Source organism: Malus domestica, chromosome 16 (genome assembly GCF_042453785.1).
Source record: "Malus domestica chromosome 16, GDT2T_hap1".
NCBI classification, from domain to species: Eukaryota; Viridiplantae; Streptophyta; class Magnoliopsida; order Rosales; family Rosaceae; genus Malus; species Malus domestica.
The window spans coordinates 29,034,437-29,061,249 of NC_091676.1; the positions used below are offsets into that span (position 1 = coordinate 29,034,437).

The 26,813-nt window shown below is 38.5% G+C and overlaps 1 protein-coding gene and 1 long non-coding RNA gene across 3 annotated transcripts; both read right to left on the bottom strand.

Annotated features, from left to right (window-relative positions):
* Positions 1-438: 438 nt before the first annotated feature.
* LOC103445821 (ribulose-1,5 bisphosphate carboxylase/oxygenase large subunit N-methyltransferase, chloroplastic) lies at positions 439-8,389 on the bottom strand. 2 transcript variants are annotated; one of them, XM_008384881.4, is made up of 12 exons: positions 8,167-8,389; positions 7,413-7,505; positions 6,807-6,935; positions 6,202-6,493; positions 5,945-6,060; positions 5,366-5,498; positions 4,106-4,182; positions 2,212-2,409; positions 1,606-1,795; positions 1,292-1,470; positions 960-1,060; positions 439-851 (listed from the first exon to the last, which is right to left on the bottom strand). In XM_008384881.4, the coding sequence occupies exons 2-12, from the start codon at positions 7,482-7,484 to the stop codon at positions 716-718; spliced, it is 1,623 nt and encodes a 540-aa protein (XP_008383103.1). In that variant the 5' UTR covers positions 7,485-7,505; positions 8,167-8,389; the 3' UTR covers positions 439-715. The 2 variants fall into 2 exon arrangements, with proteins under 2 accessions (XP_008383103.1, XP_028951733.1); XM_029095900.2 differs by lacking the exon at positions 8,167-8,389 and adding an exon at positions 7,611-8,098.
* Positions 8,390-19,585: 11,196 nt separating this feature from the next.
* Positions 19,586-20,332, bottom strand: LOC139192649 (uncharacterized). The gene is made up of 3 exons (XR_011576882.1): positions 20,165-20,332; positions 19,984-20,081; positions 19,586-19,808 (listed from the first exon to the last, which is right to left on the bottom strand). It is a non-coding gene; the product is annotated as an uncharacterized lncRNA (long non-coding RNA).
* Between the last annotated feature and the right edge of the window lie 6,481 nt (positions 20,333-26,813).

Genomic DNA, 26,813 nt, shown 5'->3' on the forward strand with positions numbered 1-26,813 from the left:
TGATAATAATATAGCAAATCAATTATGGTTACTAACCTTGTTTCATTTCATTAGTTAATGATGTTTTCCAACAAAAAAACTTGTAGCTTGAATAGTTAAAAACATTTATATTTGCACCTAAAGTCTCGAATTTCCATCTTAGTATAGAACGTTGAGCGAAAGTGGTGTTATCAACTTAGCCACATGCAATTTGCTTGCATTATTAGAGCACCTAGAGTCTCGAATTTCCCTTTCTCCCTTAATATAGTCACATGAATTTTTCTTGAGCAATTTTCCTTCTTCGTTTTTTTTTTTTTTAATTATATTATTTCAGTAGATTATTAGCATGACCTGCATCACCAATTATTTATAAATATAGCACCATGGTCAAATGTTATTAGATTGCATGTGGCACTTTACCACAGCGGTGAAAAAGAGTTGTGCCCTTGTATCTCGGTGTGGGTTCGAACCTCATTGACTCTTAATTTAACATCTAATCTAATAAAATCTGTCGTTTTAACAAAACAAAAAAAAAATGTTATTAGATTACAGAATCGAAAGATATGTAAAACAATTAGATCAATGAAGATTATCCCAATCACTCTTCTAAGGTGACTGGTAGAGGGAGGGGAGACGGGCTTTCGTTTCAACTCAACTTACTAAAATGCTTTTCTTCTTTTGAAGCTTACATTTGGTTCGACCCTCTCTCGTCTTTCACCAATTTCAGACAATTCCGTCAGCCGTCCATTTCAGACAATTCGTGTTTCACCCGTTTGAGGCCACAGTGACACGAAGTTAAAACTGAAGAGACGATACCTCTCTGTATATCCTTGAACTCCACTGCCAGCTTTACATCCCAATTAGTGCTTTTTCTGCCACAAAAAAGGAAAATACAAGATGCATCCTCGTCTCAGCAAACGAAATTTCAGTTGCTTCAGTCACACAAGATTATGTTAATAAATGGTAGGAGACTTGTTCACCTGTCATCAAGGTCGGGATCACCAAGTTCATCCATCATATCATTACAGATAGAGAGCAGATTTTCAAGAATTTCAATTTCAATCTTCAAATTTTCCGGCAGCTGTAAAATAACAAAATAAATGTCAGAAGTTTCATATATGAGAACACTGAATCAACATAAATGCATGAAAGTAATTTTAAACTAAACCTGCTCAGATAAAAAAGAAAATGCAATCCCAAATGAAAAGATGAAGGACGAAGATCATACACAACAATAACAAAGCCAATTCCTACTGAAAAAAATGAAGATCATGCCAATCATTGCAAGATGAATAATAGCATAGAAAATTACAAGGGCCTTAGTATGCAGCACGGGACTATGAGCACTCCTTAGGAAGTCCAACAATGGGGAGGGCAGGCCGTAGTAGAAAATATTGCGATTCTCTGAGAACCAAGTACCCCGCACCATGTGAGTGGACCAGTTGGATATGGAGCTGCCATCAGTAAATTCATCTTGGGCAGAACCAAAATCTGCATGAGAACAAGTACTAAATAAATCTAAGAGCGCCAGTACTAAGACATTATTCAACAATAATGCAATGGCCTTTCGAAGATAAATTATATAAAGTACTAACGACTGGAACATTATAGAATAATAAAACTTACCTAGTTGAATGACATCGTATGGGTTCTCTCCTTGTGGTATAAAGCCGTAGAAGGTAACTAGATGAGAACTGGAGAAATCTCCATAACTAAGACAGCATTCTTGTCCTGCACTGCATGATCTTGATAGACAGAATTTCAAGGTATTTGCTGCAGCATCTATTCTGCCATAGTTCACTATATGTGGGTATAGCTGCGATAAGGAATAAAACAAAAGCATGACCTTGGAATACCATGATGATAAAACCAACTCAAAATATTTGTTAAATGGCATTCATTACGAACACCTTTCAATTAAAACCAAATATGATAATCACTAAAGTAGATAACACAAGGTCATTAATTCCTGGAGACGTTTAAGTTTTTAATAAATAAACAATCTGTCTAGGAATGTGGCAACCAATTCACAAAAGTATATCAGCCAGATGGTTGTGATCAGTGGCCGGTAGCAATTCTTGCCAAGGATATCAACCAACATGTATTCAGTTTCCGACTTCATATACCTAAAGATTTAGGTTTCCCAGCGGTGAATGAACTACATTTTAACCTTTTAGTTTATATAAAAAATCAAGACGTAAAAGGTGGGCATAAAAGGAAAGGGTAACATACTGAATGGTTCAGAAAGCCAGCAATTGGAATCAAGCATGTTCTTAGCTTTCCATCAGGAAACTTGATTTTCATGCTATTTGAGTACCACAGTTCACATGCCCACAAGAATTGCTCCCATTTGTAAAGCTCCGGTGCAAAGATATCAGGATGCTCATTGCACAGTGCAGGGAAGAGCTTATCATATTCAGCATGCAAATGCTGTGTCAAAAAAAAAAAAAAAAAAAAGATTCAGATGCATATGTTTTAAATAGTCGCAGGCTTTTCCTTTAAATAAAGTCAATATGGTAAGAGAAAGTTATCTATCACGAAACCCTATCAGAAACATAGAGAAGGAAAAATAAAAGAACAAAAGGGATACAGATAGCATTACATTCTTCAGTATACAAAAATGAGAGATCAAATATTTCAATAGCAGCTGGAAAGGTATTGACTGGGTGCTCAATAAAGCAACGCTTCCTGTCTTTAAAGAACCCTCCCAAGGTTTCTCCCTACACATGATTTGGCCATCTCCATGTTCTGCACCTCTAACTAGAACAAATACTTCAGCCCTGACCATCAGAGGCCCCATTTACTTGTGGTAAAGTCAGGGTAAGAGCAATCAGGTCGTGTCAGATCTTTTCCTCACTGCAGATTTGTTATCGGGAAGCATTGTATCTTGCAGAGAACTGGAAAAGGCAACATGCGGAATAACTCAAGAAAATACAAACAAAACTAGTCCTACTTTATGTCGGTAAGACAACAAATAAGGAGATTTCCAGCCAGACAAGAATGTGAACTTCAAAATTCCCCAAGTAAACAGACAATAATCTGAAAGAAGAGTAGATTAGGAGTGATCACTGCACAGTGTAGGAACACAAGTAGATTTCAAATAGTGACTATTGAAATTGTATATTAAATTAGGTGATTTTTCTTGGACAGGGCTGAATGGAGCTCCCATAAGAGCCAGTCTACCCATTTTAGGAGGGCAAGGCACATGAATTGCCCTTAGTATTCACTTTGAACAGTAGTTGCCTTTGTGCAACTCCACCAGTTTGGGAAGGGCAAGGGCAAGGGCGAGGGTGATTACTATTCAGAAAAATAATTTTTTTAAAAAGTTTTTTTATATTTATTTTAAGTGTTTTCTTCTCCTTCTTCTCCAACCCCTAGAAACTCACGAAGCCCAATCTTCTTCTTCTTCACCGAACCCACCCAATTTCCTCACCAAACCCACAAAGCCCTCTTCTTCTTTTTCTCACCAAACCCACCCAATTTCCTCACCTCCTCTTAACCCACCCAATTTCCTCACCTCCCAGGCTCCCACCACCAATTTCCTCCCACCATCCACTCTCTCTCTCCTCCCACCACCCAAACTCTCTCTCTTCTTCTTCTACACGGCAACCCAACTATATGCATGATCGGAGCCAGAGGGTTCATTGGGTTCAACCTCTGCGAGAAGCTGATGTCAGAGATGCTGCACAAGGTCCTAGCGGTGGACGTCTACAATGGCAAGATCAAGCACCTGCTTGAGCCAGAGAACGCGCACCCGTGGTCTGATCGCATCCATTTCCACCAACTCAATGTCATGCTAAGGTCAGCTTGCCCCCTTGGCTGCTGGCACAAGGCCGTGCTTCAGTTGCAAGGGCAGATGGGCGGGCTTTGCGTGGGCCACCAATTTCCCTCTGAATTTTGGCCCGCTGGAGGTGGTTTTGTGTTTAAAGGACAAAATACTTGCCCTTGCCCTTGCCTTTCAACCACTGGTGGAGTTGCTCTAATACCATTGTCAACCTGGACACCCATTCTTGTACGCATGAATCATGTAACAATATTGACAATTTTTTTTATCTATACTGAACGAAAGAGATCATAAATGTCAAACACGATATTCTAATAACAATATACTAAAAAGTCTAATAACCTCTTTTGCTTCTGTTATCTCATCCAACAGCATGGTTCCACCCAAAGCCATCATCGCCTTGACTCCAAAACTCAACCCTGCAGCATGATTTAGAAATAAATGAAAAGATAAATTAAAACAAACAAATCATTGTAATCATATCAGACTTAACAAATTAATGGTCCCCCTCCAATACACCAAATATGCATACTTAATTTATGATCTAATACCAAATAACTTCATCTAATTCTTTATCTTTACAAATTAATGGTCCCCCTCCAATAGACAAGGATATGTTTTTGCGGAACACCCCCTTGATTCTTCAAACTTCCATGAAACTGAAACCAAGAGTCTTCCCTCCGCAGTCTGCACCTTATAGCATGTCCATCTTAGTTGATAGTTTTCAAGATGCAACTATGTGATGACCAGAAATTCGGAGTTTTATTAAACATCATTTTTATGGCTTCTTTTTTCCTCATGTACAAATCTATGTAGCAATAAGTCCATTGCAAAGGGCATGATTGTCCCCTGAGGCTTATTCTGACTAAATTGTAGACGGTAAAGATTTTACTATCCTTTACAACTAGCAGAAACCACAGGACAAAACCTGTGTCTTCGCATTACAATTAGCAGAAACAAAAAAAGAAAAAAAAAACAGACATATCAGATAGCACCACAAACTTTCCCAATGGTTTGGTCTCATGCTTGATAAACAAACACATTTGCCTAATTCTTCCAGCATTTCTAGATAGTATCATTCCCAAATGAACAATAAAACATGAAAAAGTGACCATACAGAAAATCATAGTTTTGTATGAAATTTTAACCAAAATAATTAGTTTTATATTGAAATAAGGTAAAAAAACATTAATTATTCAACTTCCATTCATTATAAAAATAAAAAATTTCACAATTATTTCTAGCTAGAATTAAGTTAAAAGGTATTAATAATAATTTTTTCAATCCCGTAGAATGGCAAGTAATGGAACACAGCTTCTTGGCTAGTAGGTAGTTATCTTTTTTAAGTTACATGTATGTTATCTGAATTTATCATTTACCAGAAATACTAACACTGAGGATCTTACACATAAACAACTTGCTTGAAAGCATAGTGGATAAGTTCCACGTTTGACCTCACTATCCACCAAAAATAATGTTAAATTTAAAAAAAAAAATTAGTGATAAAAGCCAAAATAGAATTTCATATAAGCGGAACTTTGTAGTTGAGAAAGTTACAAAATAGATATAATAGGAAAACAATGTCACAAGTAGTCAAAGTACCAGTATGAAATTCTTCAGGAAGTGTGTCAAAGTACATCTTGTATTTTGAATTACAATTGTGCCTCTCCTTCATGCTCCACAACAACAACATCGTCTCAGGGGTAATGCCTTCAAACTTCTCTAATGCATGATACTGCAGTTAAAAGAAAAAGGTAATATATTGGACCCCTTTTCTTGTTCATAAAGTATGCAATTAATAATCATCCTCTAGCTCTGAGCATCAGTATACCGCCTCAGAAAGAACAAGGGAAATAGTACAGTTGCATCAGTAAAAGATGCTTATATATCAAGATTACAAGCGAGAGAGAGAGAGCATCACCAGACTAGTCTAGATAGAAATCTAAAAACAAACATGTTGTATAAAGGGGATAGGATTCATATAAGCCACTATAGAGAGTAGCTTATTTATGCTTACATAACGTGTAAAGCTGGATCACGACTGAGATAAGGTAGGTTCACTTTAGTTTTTCTATTACCCCCAACTCTAATACACTTCTAAAAGCCTCTTAACTAAACACAAAAGTAATAATTATAGACAAGTCAAATTATTAAAAAGGTTTCTCAAGCGTTAAAACATACCATATCAGCTTGCACAAGCTCCTCGGAGATTATTAAAGATGTTGGGATCTCTAGAGCAGTATCACCGACTTTCAGATCCTCCTTAGCTATGGCTCCTCTGCCAGCCCCTTCAACATCTATTATGACGAGGGAGGCACAAAAGACATCATATTTTCAAGACTAGTTCTCTTCTCTTGTGCAGGAAAATCCCCTCAAAAGAGTGAAAGAATAAAAAGTTACAACAGCAGCAATCATAGCAGTGAAAAGTTGAGACTTACAAGCTATCTGCAACCTTGTTTTGACACCATTGTTTTCACCCCATTGTAACAATTGCTTTTCTTTAGCAGAGTTGTAGCCTTCTACAATTGTAGTCTTTGGACGGTGCTTGTCAGAAGACTGACAAATCATATCAACAATAACATTGTGTAGTTCTTGTAGGACATTCTTTTGCATTTGACAAACACCAGAGAATGAGGCTTCAACAAGTTGAAGGATTGAATTGAGAGCCTCAAGTTCATTCCTGGGACCATATGATTCCATTGGTTGATCTTGCCCAAAATAAAGCTCTGCCTGCACCTCATTAAAGCCCATTATTTCATCATTAGTCTACTAATCATAAAATATTATCTGGCAGTTCTAATTTCAAAAGCCACCTGTCTCCCCTTATGTGCATAAACAGTCCAAGGAGGTATCGGAATTATGAGTTGAAGGATCTTGAGATGGATTCCTCAGGCATGAAAATGGACCAAATTTCTATGCCTCATATTTCCCAAAGTAAAAAGAATTTTGCTTTGTTCTAGTTCTACAATACATTCCCATAATCGTCTTTGGGCATCCTTTAATTTGACGACCATTTAATTTAAAGAGCTTAGTGACAGATTACCTCAGTTGATTTTATGATTGTTGCTATCTGAAGCATTACTTCCACGGAGGTACTGAGCCAATTAGGATCTGAAGACCTTTTAACATTGATTTGTTGCCTTGTATTAAATCCCTTATCTTGTAGCAATTTCTGCCAGAAAATGAGAAAAAACAAATGTATAAGAATGATGGTAGAAACAACTCGGCTAATTCGAAAGCATATACAAATCATCAGATGCTAACTAATATGTAAGAACAATACCATCTACAAGAAAGAGAATAGCAACATATACGAAAAGTTTACAAATAGTAAAACAGCTGTGCTGATGGTTGTTGATTCCATAGTTTTATTCTTATTTTAGATAAACTGCCTAATTGAACCAGAATCTGAAATAGAAGAATATACAGTGATTAGTTTGGCATTTCTTACTTTATTTAACAGTGTGCCTCCAACGGTTCACAAATACGTCCTACATTTAAGACTAAGAGTACCAAATTCTCATTGACGAAAAGGGTCATTTGACAGTTTCTCCACTGTACATATCATTCATTCTAACATTTCTATTACTAAGGATCATTACGACTTGGTATGAGTCCTATAAATCGAAAATATTTGTTGCTAGCTCACCTTCTTTGTATCAAAAAGAGGGTCACTTTCAGATAGCTCAAGGACAATTGAGCAGTCTTTATCCAACGCCATGGAATCAAAAGATGACGACGGCTGCAATTAATAAATAAAGCATCAAAAACCATTTATCGCTCTCGATCATAAAGAATCTCACGATCAAACACTCATATGCATAAAAAGGAACAAGAGAAGGCATACACAATTAAGTTTCACTTGTTTACACATGCGTCAAAAAACCCATGATCAAATGCACGCACCTTGTTCCTTTAAATTTAATATCTTAATAAAAGACAGATTAGTTTTAATCAAAACTGGAAGCAAAGCACATTTTTCACTTAAGTTACATAAATTGTGGTAAATAAAAGCTACAAAAGAGAAACCCGCCAATAAAAAACAGTAAATAACACAAACCCAACAGAGCTACAAGTTTAATATATCAAATTGTGTGTATCTAAAATCAAAACGTAAACCCTACACAGCGTTTTGTCTGTTTGGTTGCTGGGAAATTGTCAGAAAATAAAACAAATTCAAGAATTTCACAGAAAGGGGGTTGAAATTGAATAAAATTTTATGAGGACTGAAAGTTTTCAGGTGTTGTTAGAGATTCCGAGCAACCAAAAAGAAATTGACAGAAGCAACAGAAATGAAGTTCAGAATGCAAACAACGAAAGTGAAATTTCAAGAAACAAAAAAGAAGCAGTAAAGTTGGAGGAATTTAAAGAAACGAAATAGTAGTTAAAAAGTAAACGCTTACTTGACGTGCAAATTCAAGCAGAAGTCGACCGTACGTCCGTGACGGTAGCAAGAGAGAAGAGAGAAGAGAGAAGAGAGGAGAGAGGGAAGAGTTTGGGCGGCATGAGCCAGATAGAAAATTATTCTTCCGTTTCTTCTGTTTTATTTAATCATCTCCAAGGCTAAAACCTAAAATTTTTCCCTTACAAAATTTAGACTCCGTTTGGTATTCTGCTCAAAAACTTAAATTGTTCTTAAAACTAACTTTTAAGAACATCTCTTAGAAACAGCTTTTTTTAGATTTCAAAAACGTGTTTGCATTGAACTTAAAAACTATTTTTGAATCTAAAAATTTGAAAACTTGTTTGGTTTAACTCTTAAAACATTTTTTTTTTCTTCTTTTGTTTTCTAATTATGTATTTGTTTTAAGATATACAAAATATATGAAATTAAACCTTAAACATACTATTTTGATATCCATGTGCTAATACAACACTACTATTTTGACATCCATGTGCTAATACAACACAAATATGCTTGATAATCAAATCAAACTTCAAGTCTTAGATAATAAATATTACATTAAAACATTCTAGAAAATCAATAAACTTTGAGACTAATTGTTATTGACGTAATCAAGCCACATTGATCCGGTTATGTGGTCTCTAACATCATTCATAACATTATCGTCATTCAAATGCATGTTTTTCCCTTCTTGATTCGCCCCCGAGCTTTCATCATCTACCACATCAACATCATTGTCTTCAAATTGTTGAAACAAAGTATCATTCCTTGATTGCATTCTAATGAAATTGTGCACAACACAACATGCAACGAGAATGCATCTTTGCTTCCTAATTTGATAATTTGGCATCAACTTTAGAATAGGCTTAAAATGTTAATTGGATTGTATGTATGGAATCAAGTTAATTGGATTGTATGTATGGAATCAAACCTGAAATGTTGTTGCAAGTTACTATACTTTAAGTAGAAAAGTTGTTTCTGGGCTAAAATCTAAGGTCCTGTTTGGTATTGGATTTGAGTCCAAAGTTTTTAACTCAAAAACAATTTTTAAGTTTTAAGGTAAAAAAAAACTTGTTTGGTAAGCCCATTTTCCAAAACTGGATTAAAAAAAATTTAAAAACAGCCCATTATAATTTGAAAACAACAAAAGTCAGGCTTTAGGATTTTTTTTTCACAAATTCATATCCCTGCGCCGTGCACTGTGATAGAGGTCTGAGTGACCTGTGCCAAACCATTAGCAGGCATTGCGCCTCACCAATGACGAACAACCAAGAGATTCCGGCCAACAGGGTGAAGGTTCCGCTGAATAGCTTTAAGCCTTAAATCTCTGAGTGCTTGATTGGGGATGAAACTGGGCCATTCTCTTCACTGCCAGGAACGATCAAGGTAATGGGTCTTTCTCTTACTGTTTTGTTTGGTTCCTTAGAGTAGCATATTAGCAAGTTAATATGAAATTTCTGGGTTTTAGCCCAGAAACAGTTTTTCTACTCCAACCCTTTTGGTCTAAATTTTTTAGCGTGAGATTATTAAAGAATAAATATAGGCTAATTTTTTCTTTTAAATTTTTTTTTTGTACACTAACATAATTTAATTTTATGAACATTTTAACCTAAAAATATTTAAATTCCGATAAATATTGAAAATCACTAAATTTGGATGAATTTTGAGTGAAATAATTTTTTTAATTATTTTAGCCATTGGATTTAAATTTGGGCTGTTAGATCTTTTTTTACCATTAGATTTGATTATATTCGATCTCAACCATTGAATTCAATAAATCCTACGAGACATGCCCATGTGGGTGGTGCCCACACCATTTTCTGTGCTAAATCCTGGGGGGAATTTGGCTTTTATTTCATTCTATTTTTGTGCCAGGTAATTATTTTGGAAGCTTTACTTACAGAGATACAAACATATATCATATTTCACACAATTTCACAATTTTTTTAAACATTACAATGAGAGACAAAAAACTTAAACAGCACAAACTCAGCCCAAAACAATAAGGAATGGACTTGAGTAAATTACGGCCCATGCCTCTTGATTATAACCGTTAATAACCGACCCACGTTAACCACTACATGACAAAAATCACAGAACGAACCATTTGCCCTATTCAAAACACGAAATGACGTTATTGATGTGAAAATTATGTTGACACACAAATTAAACCCTATTTGTGACAATTGTAGTAATGATGTAAGTAGAGATCGTTCTAACCGGGGATTAACTAGGGGTGCTAATCTAATATAAATTGATTTAAAAACACAAAAAAACTAAACTTAAAGACTCTAACAAGACTACTATGACTCAAAACAGATTTGAAACACTCAAACTGCCTAAAACAATCAAATTGACTAAAAAAGAAACTAGAACTTGATTTGGACGAATTTGAAAGTGTTTATGACTCCAAATGCTTAAAAACACAAAATGAAACAGATTTGAATGACTAAGACTCGACAAAATATGGGGGAATTGTGTTTGGACGAAATTAAATTAAATGGGCAGATTGTAAAGAAAACAGATTGTAAGACAAAATTGTGATGAATCAATGGATGATGGAATAGCTAAAGGGTTCTTCTCCACACATGAAATATATGCAACGTAAATCAATTTCCAGTTATCAATTTATTAAGTTATGAACCTCGACACTCCAAGTTAATTAGGTCCGCTTAAATTAACCTTCAGATTTCCCTAGAATCATTGAATTGGATGAATATGCATCGCAAACAAATTATTCCTAACAAGTTCTCTATATGAACAGCATGATAAAGACACAAGTTAGAATCATTACGTTCTTTGGAAATCATAAGCATCGACAAGGCATTTGTAACTATGAAAAGCATGATACTCTTGCCAGGAATCTACTTAACACGATCGTGACTAGCGACCTTCACTACTTGCGAATATAAATTCATAACGATTAGGTGAAACAAACTTATATCCTAGCACCAAATTCAAGCATGCAAATTAAGCGTGCACTCTCAATCAACATACAAGAATAAGTTCTAAATCAAACGGTTAAGCAAATTGTATTCACGACTTATGCAACGATACCTGGAAGTAATCAACTTATTTCACATATATAATCATGGTTTTGAATACACCCTTAGCCAAAACGAATTTAGCCAATCATACTTAAAGCAAAACAAAGATTACATGAATTAGACATTGAAATATAAGACAGAATACACCTAAAATTGTTCAACAACTCAGAATGAAGAGCCAAACAATTGAGTGAATCTGTCCCTTTTCCTTGCTTGCGGCAGATTGGATGTTGATGGTTTCTGGGCTGTTTTGATGATGTAGACTGGATTTTGGGGGGTGTAGAGGCACGGCAAGGGGTGTAGGGTGAGTGTGGGAGAGTGTTTGATGGTTGGAAGGTGGTGGAGAACTCGGCAAAGAGGGTGGAAGAAGATGGAGCGGCTGCTATGATTTTCTGGGCGTTAGAATGGTGTTTTTGGGGTGTTTTGCTGCCTAGGGTGTGTATGGACGAATTTCTGTGATGAATGGTTAGTGTATGGATGTTTTGTGGCTGCACAAGGATGTTTATTTTAAGGGATTTCAGGAATTAAAACCCTAGGTTAATTAGGTAATCAGAAATTAAGTCTAAGGCTTCTAGAAATAGGAAACAAAATCAGAAACTTAAGGGAAATTGACTAAGGGGTGCGGCTAGGGTATGAAACACAAAAGGAATGTGTTTTAATTCAGAAAATAGGAAAAAATCACCCTCCCTTGCACGACAAGGAAGAGGAAAGGTCAAGGGATGCGGCTGTGATGTAGGAGAGGTTTAGGGAAAGGTTTAAATGTCCTAAAACTGAAGGGAAAGGGTTCCCTTGCACGACAAGGAAGATGGAATTGTGGAAAAGGCATGTGAGGTGCGGCATTGATGTAAACCATGCAAGAAATGTGTGCTTGATGTCCTAGAATACTTAGAAGACCTTCAAAGTTGATAACACTTAGGGACACCTAGGAAAGGTCAAACCAAAGTAGGAACCCTGGCTTAACTTTCCTACTTCAAGTAGGAATCCTTGTTGGAGTTGGAATCCTTGTTCTTCTAGGAATCCTCATGTGATTAGGAATCCATCTTCAATTAGGAATCCTTCGTCGATTAGGAATTCTTCGTTGATTAGGAATCCTTCATTGATTAGGAAACCTAATTTCTTTAAGTCTTCAATTCATCCACTCATTTTTGCTTCAAAAGGCTCCAAATTACATCATTTTGCACACTTTGGCCTTAGAATCTGAAAACACACAAAAGTGACTTTAAACACTAAAATAACTAAAGAAACACAACGTAAAAGCATGAGAACAAGCCAATTAAGTCGCATAAATATGCTCTTATCAAATTCCCCCACACTTAACTTTTGCTAGTCCTCGAGCAAAACAAAGAAATAAAAACGAAACAAAACAAATAAAACACAACCTAAACCTTCCAACATTTGCCTCAGGGATTTCCAATGCACATGACATGTTAAAAATCATCATCCCCACAGATTTGAGTTATCTTTACACATGAGCACATACTTAATCATAGTCACCACTTACTAGTTCACAATTAACCAACTTAAACAACGTTTTGAATGTAGTAACATGCCTTAGAGAATTTCCTCAATTCCTTACAAGATATGCACTCAATTTTCACTCAGATTTTCTAAATACACACCCTATACTAGTTATATGTGAGAAGATTGATGTAGATATGGAAACGAACGCTCATATATATGTATAACAAAGAAAGCAATTTCTGGAGTTTAGATATGATCTCATGAATGGAATGCTACTACTTAGATGCGAGAACCAGTGACACCATATGCTCATACCAAATTCAAACTCCACAAATTGAAACACATAACACTCAAGATTGAAGTCAAGGGTCGTAATGGGGCTTGGGGTAGTGGTTAACAAATGAAGGATAGGGATAACAAATGTTCTTAAAGCCATAGCAAGCAAAGTAATGAAATTGAAACTTAGAATTCACTTAGATTGCAGAAATCAACTTTTAAATACGAAGGGAAGATTCAAGCAATATTTAGGGCCGAATTCAAAGTTTTGGACCCTTTCTTCAACAAACACATTTTAGAACTCTTTTTCACATCTTTTCAACTCTTTTTCACAACTTTTCTTTTTTATTATTATTTTTTCTTCTTTCAATGCCGTGCCTATGGCACAATAACTCACACTTCCCCCACACTTGTTTTCTGCCATATATTAATCAAAAGGAATTCAATTTGAATCATGCTTTGCTATGCTTCAAGAACAAGGGTATGGATGGTCCTAATCTAGGCTAGGTGAGGATAACGTGGGTTAACAAAGAATGTAGGCTAACAAGGCTCGAAGGGGTTAACTTAAACATAAAAATGAGGTAGGGCACACGGCAATTTGGCTTTGGTGGTGGTAACTACACAACTTCATCTTGAATATGTGTTATGCAAATCAATAACATGCTTTGAATGAAATGGGCATGAGTTCTAGCATTTGGAACTAAATGATGAAACGCCTTCTAAGTAGTAACCAATCAAAGAATAATGAGATCATGCAACGACGTTAGAAAACAATAATGCACAGATTTTAACTCTCCAAATAAACGTTTAAGCTCAAGTCTCACAAGGTTGTAGCGTTAATTTGAGTTCCTTCCTTCAAGCATGTTACAAAAACTAATTTTTATCCTTTGTGATTGCATGTGAATTCATAAGCTATAACCACAACCAAGCATAAGCAAAGAGTAATTCAAACTTTCATCTATGTTAATCACTCTTTTTAACAGCCATGCAATTACAAACCGAATCCTCATCATTGTGTTGGAAGGTACCCTAGATACAAACACACAAAAATGACTCAAAACACTCTTTTTAGGCTTTTCAAAACACTTTTTTTTTTCAAATTTTTATGTGATTTTCGGAGTTTTATGTCAACACACACTAAAACACACCAAAACTGCTTAAAAACACTTAAAAACAGCAAGGAACAAGTCTATAAGTAATGGGTGATAAAATCCCACGAATTTGCATAAAAAACACTTAGTTACCCCCCCACACTTAAATCAAACATTGTCCTCAATGTTTCAAGTATAAAATCACACCAAATAAAATTAAACACACAAACAACAACTTAATCAACTAAAATGGCAGATTAGAAAGAATCAACAAAGAGAAGGGTTTTAGGAACGTAAATCTGGAATTGGAGTGATTCCTAAGTCTTCCTTTGTTGAATGCATGGGTTGCCTCCCACGTAGCGCTTTCTTTAACGTCTTGCAGCCGGACGATGCCACATTGATCAACCTTCATGGGAAACCACGGCATAGTGGGTTGTCTCCTCCACATCATGTTCTACAAAGCTCTCGTAGTAAGGCTTCAAGCGATGCCCATTCACCTTGAACTCTTGACCTGTTTTGAAGCTACGAACTTGGACTGCACCATGAGGAAAAACATTAGTAATAACAAAGGGTCCAATCCAACGCGAACGTAACTTACCCGGAAATAAACGAAGACGAGAATTAAACAACAACACTTTTTGTCCAACAGAGAAGGACTTGGTGTGAATCATCTGGTCATGAAAGGCCTTCGTTTTTTCCTTGTAAAGTCGAGCATTCTCGTAAGCTTCATTCCGTATTTCCTCAAGTTCATTCAATTGAAGCTTACGATGAATTCCCGCCTCATCTACATCCATGTTGAACTTCCTCACGGCCCAATGAGCCTTGTGCTCCAACTCCATAGGTAAGTGACATGGGTTGCCATACACAAGCCGAAAGGGGGACATTCCTATGGGTGTTTTGTAGGCGGTCCTATAAGCCCACAATGCATCTTCTAACCTCAAGCTCCAATCTTTTCTTGTTGGCCCAACTGTCTTCTCAAGAATCTGTTTTATCTCCCAATTCGACACCTCGGCTTGCCCGTTTGTTTGAGGATGATAGGGTGTCGAAACCCTATGTGTAACGTTGTACTTCTTGAGCAGTGCCTCGATTGTACGATTACAAAAATGTGAACCTCCATCACTTATAAGGACTCGAGGCATTCCAAACCTAGCAAAAATGTTAGACTTCACAAAATCTGCAACCACTTTGGAATCGTTAGTTCCGGTGGCTTTTGCTTCCACCCATTTGGAAACATAATCCACCGCCAACAAGATATAGAGAAAACCATGTGATGAAGGAAAATGACCCATAAAATCAATGCCCCACACATCAAATATTTCAACAGAAAGTATAGGGTTTTGTGGCATTTGATCCTTAACACTTATATTACCCATTCGTTGACAACGATCACATGTAAGGCAAAATGTCCTAGCATCCCTAAAAATGGTTGGCCAATAAAACCCATATTCTAAGACTTTAAGGGCAATGCGTTGGGTACCAAAACATGCGTATGAATGACAGAATGTTAAAATAGATTGAAACTCAGATTCATTCACACAACGGCGTACAATCTGATCGGGACAAAATTTCCAAAGGTATGGATCATCCCAAACATAAAACCTAGCATCCTTTTTAAGCTTATCACGTTGATTCCTATTAAGTGTGCTAGGGGTATGTTTAGACACCAAAAAGTTCACTAAATCTGCATACCAAGGCTCACTTACCTGGATAGACATTAATTACTCATCGGGGAAGGTTTCAGAAATTGGTGATGCTTCCTCATGCACCATTCGACTTGGGTGGTCAGCCACCACATTCTCCACGCCCTTCTTATCCCGAATCTCAATGTCAAACTCTTGTAGAAGCAACATCCATCGAATTAGTCTAGGCTTGGCCTCCTTTTTCGTGAGCAAATACTTGAGAGCTGCATGATCAGTAAAAATAATAACTTTAGTACCAAGTAAGTATGATCGGAACTTATCTAATGCAAATACCACAACAAGCAATTCTTTTTCAGTGGTTGAGTAATTTAATTGAGCATCATTTAGTGTCCTAGATGCATAATAAATAACATGAGGTTGTTTGTTCTTTCGCTGCCCCAAAACAGCACCAATCGCATAGTCCGAAGCATCGCACATCAACTCGAATGGAAGGCTCCAATCTGGAGGTGTGATAATGGGAGCCGAAGTAAGAGCTTCCTTTAAGTGCTTGAATGCCGTGGAGCATGCATCATTAAACTCGAAAGCCACCTCTTTTTGAAGCAATCGGCATAGTGGTTGTGCAATCTTGGAGAAATCCTTTATGAAACGCCTATAAAAACCTGCGTGACCAAGAAACGAACGAACCTCTCTAACCGAAGTTGGAGAGGGTAAGTGACGAACAAGGTCTACCTTAGATTTATCCACTTCAATGCCTTTTTCAGAAATAATATGTCCTAGAACAATACCTTGCTTAACCATGAAGTGACATTTTTCCCAATTAAGCACAAGATTCGTTTCAACACAACGTTTCAAAATTAAGGTCAGATTATTCAAGCAATGATCGAATGAATTACCAAACACGCTAAAATCATCCATGAATATCTCAATAATCTTCTCCACATAATCAGAAAATATACTCACCATGCATCGTTGAAATGTCGCAGGGGCATTGCACAAACCAAATGGCATGCGCCTATATGCAAAGGTGCCAAAGGGGCACATGAAGGTTGTCTTTTCTTGGTCCTCCGGAGCTATCACAATTTGGTTATATCCGGAATATCCATGAAGAAAGCAATAAAATTTATAACCGGCTAACCTTTCTAACACTTGGTCCAGGAATGGCAATGGGAAGTGATCCTTCCTTGTCATGGCATTTAACTTCCTGTAATCAATACAAACACGCCAACCGGTCACAACACGAGTGGGTACAAGCTCTTGTTCTTCATTCTTCACCACCGTGACTCCGGACTTTTTTGGAACAACCTGCACGGGTGACACCCAACGACTATCAGAAATAGGATATATAACACCACAATCAAGCAATTTTATAACCTCATTTTTTACTACTTCCAACATGGGTGGATTAAGGCGACGTTGAGCCTCCCGAGATGGCTTGGCTCCCTCCTCCATAAGGATGCGATGCATGCACGTGGTGGGACTAATGCCTTTGATATCCGCCAAGGTCCATCCAATGGCAGATTTGTGCTCCTTTAACACCCTTATCAACTTGTCTTCTTCTTGGGCCGTGAGTGAGCTAGATATGATGACGGGTAGTGTCTGATCTTCTCCCAAGAAAACATACTTCAAGTGACTAGGTAATGGCTTTAACTCAAGTGTAGATGGCTGCACAATTGATGGAAGTAACTTGTTAGCCAAAACCGAATCTAAAATTGAGAGTGGAGACTTACCAGAATGTGAGGGCAATGACTCGAGGGCCGTGACCATTTCAAACACTTCACCATAAGGGGGCACGGCACTATGGTCAGATTCCATGCCGTGGGTTGCAAGGATTCCCCCACCCTCATTTCTTGCTCCTATGCCGTGCACTAAGGCTATTTCAAGTGCATCGTCGTTCATTCGATCCAAATGTACTTGTGCCAAAGAATCAACAATGTCAATAGCAAAACAAGAATGGTCTTCAATTGGATATTTAATGGTTTCAGAAAGATTAAAACGAATAATGTCCCCATCAAACTCCATGGTTAATGTTCCCGTAAACACGTCTATCTTTGTTCTCGCTGTTTTCATGAATGGTCGCTGTTGATGCACAAAATCAGCGAAGACTTTGGTACAACAGAAAGTGTCAGGTTTTATGACCTTCGCTTGGTTGCTTCGGTCACTAGTGAGGATAAGTACGTAAATGAATAGAGACAGAGAAGCAAACACAGGATGTACGTGGTTCACCCAGATTGGCTACGTCCACGGAGTAGAGGAGTTCTTATTAGTAGTGAAGGGCTTACACAAGTACAAAGGATCAAGCTCTCAATTTAGTGAGTTCTTGTGAATGATTTAACACAAATGGCATTAGGCAATATTGTGGGGGAATGACCCCTATTTATAGAAAAACTTGTAGCTTTGTCACATTGACATGTGTCATGTTATGATTGGTTCTTGATGTCGACACGTGCTGCGCTCTGATTGGCTTCTAATCTTGACACGTGTCGAGTAGTGATTGGCCTCCTGGTCGGAGGGGAACTCTTCTGGGTCCTTGACAGTATAGCGTTGGCCGGTGCTCGGTAGTTTCGGGATTGGTCAAGTATGGTACAAACAGTGCTCCCCTAAGTTCCCGAGTGAGGGAAACTCCTCGGTTGGGGACTTGCAAGATCCAATCCCTTGAGTAATCACGAAACTTCTAAGTACCGAAGTGTGGTCTGATCTTCATCTGCCCTTCTCTGGAAGTACCTTTCCTCCATCCGGGAATGGTGTATTTAGCTGATGTTGACGCACAAGGTAATGTATCAATTTCACTTGAAGCTTAGTTGTAGTTTCGGGCTTAGTCAAGTGTGATACAAACCCTATAGTTTCGGGCTTCATCTGCCCTTCACCCAAAAAGCTTCACCTCCAAAACTTCACCCAAAAAGCTTCATCCAAAAAGTTTCACCCAAAAAGCTTCACCTAAAAAAGCTTCACCCAAAAAAAAAAAAAAAAAAAAAAAAAAAAAAAAAAAAACTTCACCTCCAAAAAGCTTCACCCAAACAGCTTCACCTAAAAAAGCTTCACCCACAAAGCTTCACCTAAAAAGCTTCACCCACAAAGCTTCACCCAAAAAACTTCACCCGAAAAGCTTCACTTAAAAAAGCTTCACCTACACAGCTTCACCTAAAAAAGCTTCACCTAGAAAGCTCCCTCTACATACTTTCACCTACAAAGCTTCACCATCAAAGCTTCACCTCGAAAGCTTCATCTACAAAGCTTCATCTACAAAGCTTCACCATCAAAGCTTCACCCAAAAAGCTTCACCTAAAAAAGCTTCACCCAAAAAAAACTTCACCTCCAAAAAGCTTCACCCAAACAGCTTCACCCAAAAAAAACTTCACCTCCAAAAAGCTTCACCCAAACAGCTTCACCTAAAAAAGCTTCACCCACAAAGCTTCACCTAAAAAGCTTCACCCACAAAGCTTCACCCAAAAAACTTCACCCGAAAAGCTTCACTTAAAAAAGCTTCACCTACAAAGCTTCACCTAAAAAAGCTTCACCTAGAAAGCTTCACCTACATAGCTTCACCCAGAAAGTTTCACCATCAAAGCTTCACCTAGAAAGCTTCAACACCAAAGCTTCACCTACAAAGCTTCAACACAAAACCTTGCTCCAAATAAACAAATTTTGTTCACAAAACCCAAGATGCCCTTGAACTTGTACAAAAACACAGGTCAACACAAACATTTGTTTTGTTCTACACCCACAACATCCCTGTCATAACCAAACAAGCAATTATGTATATGTTTCCAAACATATTATAATAGATCCAACAACAAGCCAAAGTCCCAAGTTTCATAATGGACAAAAGTACAAGCAATTCATCAATAATGAAGGTGCTACAAAACTTGGAATCTGCCCCAAAATAGAAATCCAACCCAAGAGACTTTTTCTCTCTCTCTCTTCCGCCTCCTTTCATCTATCAAATTTCTGCAACCTCTGCTCTTCTCCAATGGAGCTGAATTTTGGACACCCTATAGTTTTTGAGCATATGAACAACTTTCAAGAAGGAACCATTTCTGTTTGAGCGACGGAAATTAAAGTGTTGAAGCTCCAAACATGACAGTCGAATTCTTGCAGATTTCGAAGCTGCTATGATGTTTCGAAGATCTGGAAATATTTAACCATTAGTTCATTCTGAATTTTTGATATGTTATGAAAGAGACGATGAGGCACAACTTCAATGAAGAAAGCATGCTGATCTGAACAATAGAAAATGGAGTTTCGAAGCTCACAACAAATCTGACGGGTTGACAGAAAAATAATAACCAGTCATTCATCATACCTGAATTTCTTGAGTTATATAGCTCCGAGGGATCTCAAATTTGGATATGTTGTAGTTCACAAGCTGAGGAACAACTTCAATGAAGAAAGCATGCTGATCTGAGCAAGAGAAAATAGAGTTTCAAAACTCACAACAAATCTGACGAGTTGACAGACAAATGATAAACAGTCACTCATCATACCTGGATTTCTGGAGTTATACTGCTCCGAGGGACCTCAAATTTGGATATGTTGTAGTTCACAAGTTAAGGAACAACTTCGATGAAGAAAGTATGTTGATCTGAACAAGAGAAAATGGAGTTTCGAAGCTCACAACAAGTCTGACAGGTTGACAGAAAAATGATGAACAGTCACTCATCATACCTGAATTTCTGGATTTGTACTGCTCCGATGGATCTCAAATTTGGATATGTTGTAGCTGACAAGGTGAGGAACAACTTCTATGAAGAAAGTATGTTGAGATGAACAAGAAAAAATGGAGTTTAGAAGCTCACAACAAGTCTGACGGGTTAACAGAAAATTGATGAACAGTTACTCATCATACCTGAATGTCTGGAGTTGTACTACTCCGATGGATCTCAAATTTGGAGATGTTGTAGTTCACAAGATAAGGAACAACTTTCATGAAGACGACTTTGCAATCTGAGTTATAGAGAATGGTGTTATCTTGCATCCACTCAGGCTGATTAGTGGAAACGAAAAGCAATTCCACCAAAGAAAAGATGAAAAAGAGAGAAAAGCTACTAATTGCACTTGATCTTGTCTAGTCAATAGCATGCAGCATCAAACACACAAAAGTTGGAAATATTTTTAGATCAGGCATATGCGAATGTGTGACATCGAAACAAGGATTCGTTACTTTGACAAATTAGTAACAAGCGAGACACCTCATTCGGCAACTCTCTTCGCCTGAAGACTTAGGGGACTCCCACCATATGCTACTGCACCTTAATACTCGGCAGTCTCACAACCACTCAGTGACTTGGATTTTTCAAGTCTCCAACCGAGAAGTTTTCCTCACTCGGGAAATTAAGGGAACACTACCTCAAACTACATGCTTCACTCACAAAGCTTCAACAATACAGGTTTCAACAAAAGCAAAAATTCAAAGAACTTTATGAAGAAGGCTTTGGTGTATTTAACACAATATATTGAAATGAAGCAAAGCTTATTTATTAATATTTTCGATAAGCCACAAATATGTACATATACATGAGTCAAAATAAACAAACAAAAGGGAGCCTTCACAAAGGTTGCTTAGGGGAAGTCTCAGCAGTCGGTAGAGCCCCAGAAAGAGAAAGCACCGGAGGGTGGTTATCCGGAGCCTCAGTACTTGACAAAACCCCAGAAGGAGGAGGCATTGGAGGTTCATCATTTGAAGCTTCATTACCAGGTACAGCCCCAGAGGACGAAGGCAATAAATGTCTTTGGAACAAACCCACAAACCGCTGATGATCAAGTAAAACCTTACCATCAGATTCCTTCATCTGGTCAAGCTTCCTCTTCATGTTTGTAGCATAGTCATGGGCGAGCCGGTGCAACTGCTTATTCTCATGCTTGAGCCCTCTAATCTCCTGTTTGAGACTCATCACTTCAGCAGCCAATGATTCAACTTGGCGGGTTCTAGCAAATAGGCGTTGGGCCATATTAGACACAGAACCTGCACACTGAACACTAAGAGCCAGAGAGTCCTTAACAGCCAACTCATCAGACCGTTTGGAAAGTAGTCTGTTATCTTTGGGAGTGAGAAGGTTCCTGGCCACCACTGCAGCGGTCATATCATTCTTCATCACAGAATCCCCAACGGTAAGAGGACCAGTAGGGGATATGAAGGATGGGCGCCATATGTTGTCTGGAGAAGGCGTGGCTGTCTCTTCTCCAAGGTTCAGGTCAAAACGACGGTCGGAGGGTCCAGACATTTTCAAATGTGTTGAAGAAGGAAGAGGTCAGACAAATCAAGATCTTAGAAGTGCAAGAAATGAGCTTCTACTGGTAGAGATTCAGGTGTGCTGTGGAACTTAATGCCAGCCTCTATAAAAATCTGCACTCGACGGAGCTTCAGAAATCGAAGAGGCGTTTGCTTTCTCAAAAGCTGGGCTGCTCAGAGACCACGAGGGCCGATCTCAGAAATCGAAGAGGCGTTTGCTTTCTCAAAAGCTGGGCTGCTCAGAGACCACGAGGGCCGATCTCAGAAATCGAAGAAGCACCTGCTTTTTCAGCCTCGTCAGCACCTGTCACATGCACAATCAGCTTTGCGAAAATTACGGGCAATCTGTCGATGATTTCTGGTGAAGTAAAAAGCACGTGAATCTTACTGTTCAATCACCGCTCTCCATATGCACCATCAACTCCTCGGGTACCACATATAACTTTGTCAAAGATCTCTGACAAAGTTTAGGCACGAGAATTTCGAAGTTCCAGCTACCCTACTATTACCCATAAGGGTAAAGGAACAGCACCACTGCTTGACAACTGGAAAGTCCCTATGTGTGTCGACCTCCGTGTTTTGCGGCAAGACAGGTTGGCAAGAACGTCCAACCTTTACTCACATTCGAGAAAAGACTCCTAACATAATTACTTTCTCAAAAACCGGAGTAGCACCGCTTTCCGAATCTCGAGAGTCAGATCCTCGACGGGATTGCTTGTTCGAAAACCGAAGAGGCACAACTCTCAGAACTTCGAGAGCCAGATTTCCTTAGATAAAGCTTGTCTGTAATCTTCACACGTAACATCAGCTTTCCAGATACCACATACCACTTTTTCAAAGTGCTCTGACAAAATTAAAACACGTGAAGCTGGCAGCTCCCACTACATTGCTGTGACCAAGAAGGGTAAAGGAATATCATTACTACTTGTTATTGGGAAATCCCTATATACATTGACCTCCCTCCTCAACGGACAGGCAAACCTGCAAAAATGCTCAACCCTTTCTCGCATTCGAAAAGGCACCCTCAACATAACCTCTCGAAATACTCAGCTTTATTTCCCCCCGATAATACCTCAGCAAATAAGCCACACCAAGAACAAGAGTATCTCATATCATCAGGGTCGAAAGCAAGAGTATCCCATATCATGCTTTCTCCCTATCTTTGTCTTTGTCCTTGTCCACACCTGCAGGACAAGGAGAAAGAGAGCAGTCAGTCGGAACCTGAAATCAAACCTCCAATTTGGAACTGACTGCCTGGAGCCTTTGCCTGGTTGCTTACTTAGCATTGCTCTCGAGTACTCATCCTCAACTGCTGTCAAGGTCACGAATTCCACCGGCAAATACCTCATGACAGTTGATCAGATATTGGCTCTTTACACTGAAGCTGCCAAGCATGGATGAGTCACTATGAAGGAATGGTCTGAAGGACCATTTAAATGCAAAGGTTGCACACCACTTCTGCCATGCAAAAGATTGAAGCAGAAGGTTCAACGGTGAGCTGAAACAGATCACTACAGCACGACACCTTTCCATACCACATTCATTATTCCGTCAACAGCAAAAGTATCCCATATCATCAAGGTCGAACGTACTCTAGATTTGATGGACTTGTTTTGACCCTCAAATTTTTGAGTCGGCCTTATACTCTGAAGGGCACCAGAAAACCCTCCAGCACAGTTCAAGAATAAGCCTGTGGAAAGTTACTTCTTCAAAAGCAAAAGTATCTCATATCATCTCTTATCCATTTGCTTCTCCTTATCCTGGCAGTTGAATGAGAGACAAGGAGAAGGAGAACAATCAACCGGAAGCCGAAGTCAAACCTCTGATCCTGGGTTGCTTACTTGGAAGTTTGACTGCTTACCTTGTCTGTCACCTCTTTCGGCAGATCTCCTAGCTCGGCGACTTGGGGGACTCCTACTATAGGGTTTGTATCACACTTGACTAAGCCCGAAACTACAACTAAGCTTCAAGTGAAATTGATACATTACCTTGTGCGTCAACATCAGCTAAATACACCATTCCCGGATGGAGGAAAGGTACTTCCAGAGAAGGGCAGATGAAGATCAGACCACACTTCGGTACTTAGAAGTTTCGTGATTACTCAAGGGATTGGATCTTGCAAGTCCCCAACCGAGGAGTTTCCCTCACTCGGGAACTTAGGGGAGCACTGTTTGTACCATACTTGACCAATCCCGAAACTACCGAGCACCGGCCAACGCTATACTGTCAAGGACCCAGAAGAGTTCCCCTCCGACCAGGAGGCCAATCACTACTCGACACGTGTCAAGATTAGAAGCCAATCAGAGCGCAGCACGTGTCGACATCAAGAACCAATCATAACATGACACATGTCAATGTGACAAAGCTACAAGTTTTTCTATAAATAGGGGTCATTCCCCCACAATATTGCCTAATGCCATTTGTGTTAAATCATTCACAAGAACTCACTAAATTGAGAGCTTGATCCTTTGTACTTGTGTAAGCCCTTCACTACTAATAAGAACTCCTCTACTCCGTGGACGTAGCCAATCTGGGTGAACCACGTACATCCTGTGTTTGCTTCTCTGTCTCTATTCATTTACGTACTTATCCTCACTAGTGACCGAAGCAACCAAGCGAAGGTCATAAAACCTGACACTTTCTGTTGTACCAAAGTCTTCGCTGATTTTGTGCATCAACAGTCGCCCTAGCAAGATTGGCAATGATGAAGCATGGCTCGAATCTTCCATTTCTAAGACATAAAAATCTGCATGAAAGATAAGATGATTGACCTGCACTAAAACATCCTCAAGGACTCCCTTGGGATAAGCGTTAGAACGATCGGCCAATGAAATTATAACGCTATCTTGTTTTAACTCACCAAGGTTCATTGATGCATAAATGGAATATGGCATAACATTAATAGAAGCACCTAAATCTAACATGCATTGTTCAAATCTAGTGTTTCCAATTATGCATGGGATAGTAAAGCTCCCTGGATCCTTACACTTTGGAGGTAACTTTCGTTGCAAAACCGCGGATACATTTTCACTTACTTTCACAACTTCTTTGTTTGAAATTCTTTTCCTAGTTGTGCATAACTCTTTTAAAAACTTTGCATACCTGGGCACTTACTTAATAGCATCAAGTAAAGGAATGTTTACTTGGACTTTTCGAAAGGTATCCAAAATGTCCTTTTCGCTTTCTTCCTTCTTCGATTGTGCAAATCTGCGAGGGAAAGGAACATTGGGCAGATTTGTAGTTCCTTGCGTTTTGGGGCCTTCAACAAACTGCGATAACATAGATGTAAGGTTAGCCATTTGGGATTGTAACTCAGAAATAGAACTTACCTCATTTACATGATGTGGCCGTGGGCTGTCTCTTTGCCCAACACCTTCATATTGTTGTGCATTGAGTGCTCGATTAGCAATGAGAGTTTTGGCATCCCTAGGTGTCTTGTCCACTAGAGCTCCTCCCGCGGATGCATCCAACATTTGCCGTTCAAGTGGTAAAAGCCCTTCGTAAAAATATTGAAGAAGTAGCTCCTCCTTCATTTGGTGCTGTGGACATGAAGCAACAAGAGTTTTAAAACGTTCATAATAAGTTGGAAAAGATTCACCTTGGCTTTGCTGAATTCCACTAATCTTCTTGCGAAGAAGAATGACTCGTGATGTCGGAAAGAACTTCTCTAAGAAGGCTCACTTCATACTCTCCCATGATGTGACAGTTCCGGGAGCCAACTCATACAACCAATCCTTGGCCTTATCCAACAAAGAAAAGGGAAAAGCCTTCATCTTCAATATGTTGCTATCCACGTTCATCGGTGTCATACTTGAGCGTACTACTTCGAACTCCTTTAAATGCTTATTGGGGTCCTCCATTGATAACCCATGGAACTTGGGTATATGATGTAGCAAACTTGACTTCAACTCAAATTCATCGGTCTTCTCAGGGTCTGCCCTAGGGTATTGGATGCAAAGAGGGGCTGCATTGGCCAAACCCGAGGCAGAAAGCTCCTTGATGGTTCGATTGTCTGCTGCCATGGTTGGTACTTCCTCTTCAAACCTTGCCGTGGCCTCCTCTTCAACCTCAACTTCTTGCTCTTCTAATTCAGGTTCGGGACTAGGAGGATTAGACTCGTGAAATTTCTTTTTCCTTCTCAAAGTCCTCTCAAAATCACTGTCAAAGTCGAAGATATGCTCACGAACAGGTTGTGAGCTACGGGTCATAAACTAGTACCTGTACACACGAGCAAACAAGGTTAGTAACCAACTTAATAGACTCGGCAGAAGTAAGGAAATAAAGTGCCTATACACGGCAGAGAAACAAAGCACACACACACGGTGCAAAAATTAAAACAAACAGAAAACTAAACAATTTAAACAAGACTCAAGACAAGGGATTAGCAACTTTGCTAATCCCCGGCAACGGCGCCAAAATTTGATGTGAAAATTTAATGTCAAAACACGAAATGATGTTATTGATGTGAAAATTATGTTGACACACAAATTAAACCCTATTTGTGACAATTGTAGTAATGATGTAAGTAGGGATCGTTCTAACCAGGGATTAACTAGGGGTGCTAATCTAATATAAATTGATTTAAAAACACAAAAAAACTAAACTTAAAGACTCTAACAAGACTACTATGACTCAAAACAGATTTGAAACACTCAAACTGCCTAAAACAATCAAATTGACTCAAAAAGAAACTAGAACTTGATTTGGACGAATTTGAAAGTGTTTATGACTCCAAATGCTTAAAAACACAAAATGAAACAGATTTGAATGACTAAGACTCAACAAAATATGGGGGAATTGTGTTTGGACGAAATTAAATTAAATGGGCAGATTGTAAAGAAAACAGATTGTAAGACAAAATTGTGATGAATCAATGGATGATGGAATAGCTAAGGGGTTCTTCT

What these genes read in the sequence shown, in the direction of transcription:
- LOC103445821 (XM_029095900.2), bottom strand. Translation starts at nt 7,637, where the DNA reads ATGTGTAAACAAGTGAAACTTAATTGT. An exon ending in TCCTGAAGAATTTCATACTG is followed by an intron (nt 4,183 to 5,365) that starts GTACTTTGACTA and finishes ATCATGCTGCAG; the next exon opens with GGTTGAGTTTTGGAGTCAAG. An exon ending in AGATAACAGAAGCAAAAGAG is followed by an intron (nt 2,410 to 4,105) that starts GTTATTAGACTT and finishes TTTTTGACACAG; the next exon opens with CATTTGCATGCTGAATATGA.